Here is a 5,000-nt window from a genome sequence, read left to right as displayed (position 1 = left end):
TTCTGATAATTTGGAATAGCAAAAATGCTTCAATAGGCCTGGGTTAATTAATAATAATAAGCTTTTCATGTTCTTCTGATTATCTCAGTTTGCAACAACATAGGCATAATTTATTGATTTCTCCCCACACAGACAAACAAACAGAAGCCAGCACAATCCCAAACCACCCAGTTGAGGCAGCCTTCCCTTCCAGCTGTGTTTGAAAGCTACAGGAAAAATGATAAAGATGCAAAAAGACTGAACAGAGCACTAAAAAAATGCCAACAATTTAAAGTTCCATGTTCTGTCATCTATTATTCCATTACTTTTCCTTATGTTTTAGATTTTCGCCGTGGTATCGTTTCGGTATCGAGATATTTTTGGCAGGTATCGAATCGAAGTCATAATATTGGTATTGTGACAACACTATTCACTCATTCATATCTCCCCTTACTCCCCATTCACTCATTCACCTCACCTTCCACTCCATTCACCTTCCTCTTTATTCATTCATCTCTCCCCTTCCTCCATTAATTTCTCATCTGTCCCTCGTCTTCATTCACACCTCCTGATCCTCGTCTCGCTACCATTCCATCTCTCCCCTTCCACCCCATTCATTCATTCACCTCTCCCCTTCCTCTCCATTCACTCATTCATATCTCCCCTTACTCCACATTCACCTCTCACCTTCCACTCCATTCACTCATTCACCTCACCTTCCACTCCATTCACTCATTCACCTCTCACCTTCCACTCCATTCACTCATTCATATCTCCCCTTACTCATTTACTCATTCACCTCTCACCTTCCACTCCATTCACTCATTCACCTTCCTCTTTATTCATTCATTCATCTCTCCCCCTCCTCTCCATTCATTTCTTATCTGTCCCTCGTCTTCATTCACACCTCCTGATCCTCGTCTCGCTACCATTCCATCTCCCTCTTCCTCCTCACATTCTCAATCACTTCTCTCTCTCTGTTTCTCATCTCTCCATCACGCTGTTCTCCATTTACTTCTCCTCTCTCATCCCTCTACTTCTCCATTTCTTTCTCTCCTCCACCTCTCTTTCCCTCCCCTTCCTCTATCCCTCCCCTTCCTCTATCCCTCCCCTTCCTCTATCCCTCCCTCTATCTCTCCCTCCCTCTCCTCCCTCTATCTCTCCCTCCCTCTCCTCCCTCTATCCCTCCCTCCCTCCTCACCTCTTGGAGGAAGTCCTCCAGTAGCCTGTTGAACTTGTCCACCTGCTCGTCCAGCAGCTGTGAGCGGGCGATGTCCACCCTGTTGAAGATGGTGTACTCCTCGTTGCAGAGGGCGTGGTATGTCTTGGAGCAGGCCTCCAGCACCTCCGTGTCGGTGTGCTTCTCCACGATGTCCCGGATCTGACGCAGCAGCGACTCCAGGTGCTGGGGGGGCGGGGCGGCAGGTTAGGGGGGCGCAGGATGAGGGTGAGTGTAGTCAACGTATCACACACACTATATATTGGCTTTTAGCTACAGCTCAAAAAAACTCAGTTGGGGTGGAGTTCTTGGCAGGCTCTGGGTCTGCTCGCCTGATAAAACTGAAGCCAGAACCAAGAATAAAATAAGACTGGAGACGGTTCTTAGTTCTAGTTCTAGACCAGGCCTTGTCGATGTGCAGGAAGACGTGAGACCCTCTCTCCCCTAGTGATCAAGAGATTCCCATGCGTCTGACACAGAGCAGTGTGTGTGTGTGTGTGTGTGCGTGTGTGTGTGTGTGTGCGTGAGCCCCCACCTTCTCCAGGCGACCCGTGGTGTAGATCTCCAGGTCAAAGAACTGGGGCAGCTGCAGCAGGTTGGTCACCTTCTCCGCGTCCACAGAGTACTGAGGAGAACAAACCAGCACGTCACTACGGGAGAACAAACCAGCACGTCACTGAGGAGAACAAACCAGCACGTCACTGAGGAGAACAAACCAGCACGTCACTGAGGAGAACAAACCAGCACGTCACTGAGGAGAACAAACCAGCACGTCACTACGGGAGAACAAACCAGCAGGTCACTGAGGAGAACAAACCAGCACGTCACTGAGGAGAACAAACCAGCACGTCACTACGGGAGAACAAACCAGCACGTCACTGAGGAGAACAAACCAGCACGTCACTACGGGAGAACAAACCAGCACGTCACTACGGGAGAACAAACCAGCACGTCACTGAGGAGAACAAACCAGCACGTCACTGAGGAGAACAAACCAGCACGTCACTACGGGAGAACAAACCAGCACGTCACTACGGGAGAACAAACCAGCACGTCACTGAGGAGAACAAACCAGCACGTCACTACGGGAGAACAAACCAGCACGTCACTGAGGAGAACAAACCAGCACGTCACTGAGGAGAACAAACCAGCACGTCACTGAGGAGAACAAACCAGCACGTCACTGAGGAGAACAAACCAGCACGTCACTGAGGAGAACAAACCAGCACGTCACTGAGGAGAACAAACCAGCACGTCACTGAGGAGAACAAACCAGCACGTCACTAAGGAGAACAAACCAGCAGGTCACTGAGGAGAACAAACCAGCACGTCACTGAGGAGAACAAACCAGCAGGTCACTGAGGAGAACAAACCAACACGTCACTACGGGAGAACAAACCAGCACGTCACTACGGGAGAACAAACCAGCACGTCACTGAGGAGAACAAACCAGCACGTCACTGAGGAGAACAAACCAGCACGTCACTGAGGAGAACAAACCAGCACGTCACTGAGGAGAACAAACCAGCACGTCACTGAGGAGAACAAACCAGCACGTCACTACGGGAGAACAAACCAGCACGTCACTGAGGAGAACAAACCAACACGTCACTGAGGAGAACAAACCAGCACGTCACTGAGGAGAACAAACCAGCACGTCACTACGGGAGAACAAACCAGCACGTCACTGAGGAGAACAAACCAGCACGTCACTGAGGAGAACAAACCAGCACGTCACTGAGGAGAACAAACCAGCACGTCACTGAGGAGAACAAACCAGCACGTCACTGAGGAGAACAAACCAGCACGTCACTACGGGAGAACAAACCAGCACGTCACTACGGGAGAACAAACCAGCACGTCACTACGGGAGAACAAACCAGCACGTCACTGAGGAGAACAAACCAGCACGTCACTGAGGAGAACAAACCAGCACGTCACTACGGGAGAACAAACCAGCACGTCACTGAGGAGAACAAACCAGCACGTCACTGAGGAGAACAAACCAACACGTCACTACGGGAGAACAAACCAGCACGTCACTACGGGAGAACAAACCAGCACGTCACTGAGGAGAACAAACCAGCACGTCACTACGGGAGAACAAACCAGCACGTCACTGAGGAGAACAAACCAGCACGTCACTGAGGAGAACAAACCAGCACGTCACTACGGGAGAACAAACCAGCACGTCACTACGGGAGAACAAACCAGCACGTCACTACAGGAGAAGCACCTTGCAGACAAGACGCGCTACGTGAGAGACAACACGGTCACATGTCCCATGGGAGATACGGGCTGTTGTAGTGAGAAAGCGAGTGGGGAGGAGGGGGGTAGAGGGGTAGGGGCGCCCAGATCCATCGGCCAGCAGTTGGAATCTCACGAGATTGATCACGAGAGCCGATCACGAGATTGATCACGAGAGCCGATCACGAGAGCCGATCACGAGAGCCGATCACGAGAGCCGATCACGAGAGCCAATCAATGACAGCCAACTGATTGTTGCACGTTAAATGCATCAAATGCGCGTTAACCTAAACAACGTGAGCCGATTCATTCCCACGCACGTTAACTCAAACACAGGCAGGGACAGAGGGGGACAGGGACAGAGGGGGGCAGGGACAGAGGGGGACAGGGACAGAGGGGGACAGGGACAGAGGGGGACAGGGACAGAGGGGGACAGGGACAGAGGGGGACAGGGACAGAGGGGGACAGGGACAGAGGGGGACAGGGACAGAGAGGGACAGGGACAGACGGAGGCAGGGACAGAGGGAGGCAGGGACAGAGGGAGGCAGGGACAGAGGGAGAAAGGGACAGAGGGAGAAAGGGACAGAGGGAGAAAGGGACAGAGGGGGACAGGGACAGAGGGGGACAGGGACAGAGGGGGACAGGGACAGAGGGGAACCTAAACAACGTGAGCCGATTCATTCCCGCGCGCACGTTAACTCAAACACATTGCAAACGGTCTGAAAGGTAGTTTGGGGTGAACCCAAATAGATGCTGGACTGAGGGAAGTGTGCTCCTAGTTGGGGATTTCACTTCGCCTGCAGCTAACGCTGTAGCCTACGTTGGTTGGTTGGAGCGGAGTCACTGGAATGCAGCTCCCTTCTCCGACTCAGGGGAGAAATGTGGTCACTACTCCGGTTATCTCACTAAATCATGTTGTGCGACATAGAACGCATGTGCATGCTATTGTGTACATAATGATCAAGTAAATATTGGGGTAGGAATAAAATGTGGACTGGCCTACTTTGGACTCAATTTCATGGATGAAATGTATTTAAATGGAAACTGTAATGCTATACCAACTATAACCAAACAAAACAAAACGTATTGGTATCAGCAGATGTGGCTCATATACAATCGGTGATAGGTGTCGGCCACAAAAATGGGGTCATCCCTAGGATAGGGTGCTGTGTCCTACCTTGGCCAGTAGGGGGGGCAGTGAAACAGCAAACAGCTCTGTCATCCTGGTCTTATCGTCTAGCTGGGTCTTCTTCTCCTTGGCCGTCATCACCTGCAACGCAGACACACAGACGGAGACAGGGACAGACAGTACAGGGACAGAGGGAGACAGGGACAGGCGCGCTTAGGCTAGACTGAAGCACTGGAGCTTTCTCATCACAGTGTGTGTGTGTGTGTGTATGGTGAGTGTGAGTGTGTGTGAGCGTGTGGTGTGTGTGTGTGTGAGTGTGTGTATGAGTGTATGTGTGTGAGTGTGAGAGAGAATGTGTGTGTGTGTGTGTGAGCGTGTGTATGTGTGAGTGTGTGTGTGTGAGTGTGTGAGTGTGTGAGTATGTGT

At 51.2% G+C, this 5,000-nt stretch overlaps 1 protein-coding gene across 1 annotated transcript in view; it reads right to left on the bottom strand.

Annotated features, from left to right (window-relative positions):
* The window catches only part of stag2b (STAG2 cohesin complex component b), a 39,793-nt gene that overhangs the window by 17,110 nt on the left and 17,683 nt on the right, over window positions 1-5,000 (bottom strand). The window contains 3 exon segments of the mRNA XM_084448287.1: window positions 1,181-1,384; window positions 1,734-1,823; window positions 4,623-4,715. Of these exon segments, the coding sequence (XP_084304413.1) occupies window positions 1,181-1,384; window positions 1,734-1,823; window positions 4,623-4,715 (387 nt within the window).

Source organism: Borostomias antarcticus, assembly GCF_949987555.1.
Source record: "Borostomias antarcticus genome assembly, chromosome: 14".
Lineage (NCBI taxonomy): Eukaryota > Metazoa > Chordata > Actinopteri > Stomiiformes > Stomiidae > Borostomias > Borostomias antarcticus.
Note: the sequence above shows the minus strand (reverse complement) of the source record. Positions and strands in the feature narration are given on the sequence as shown.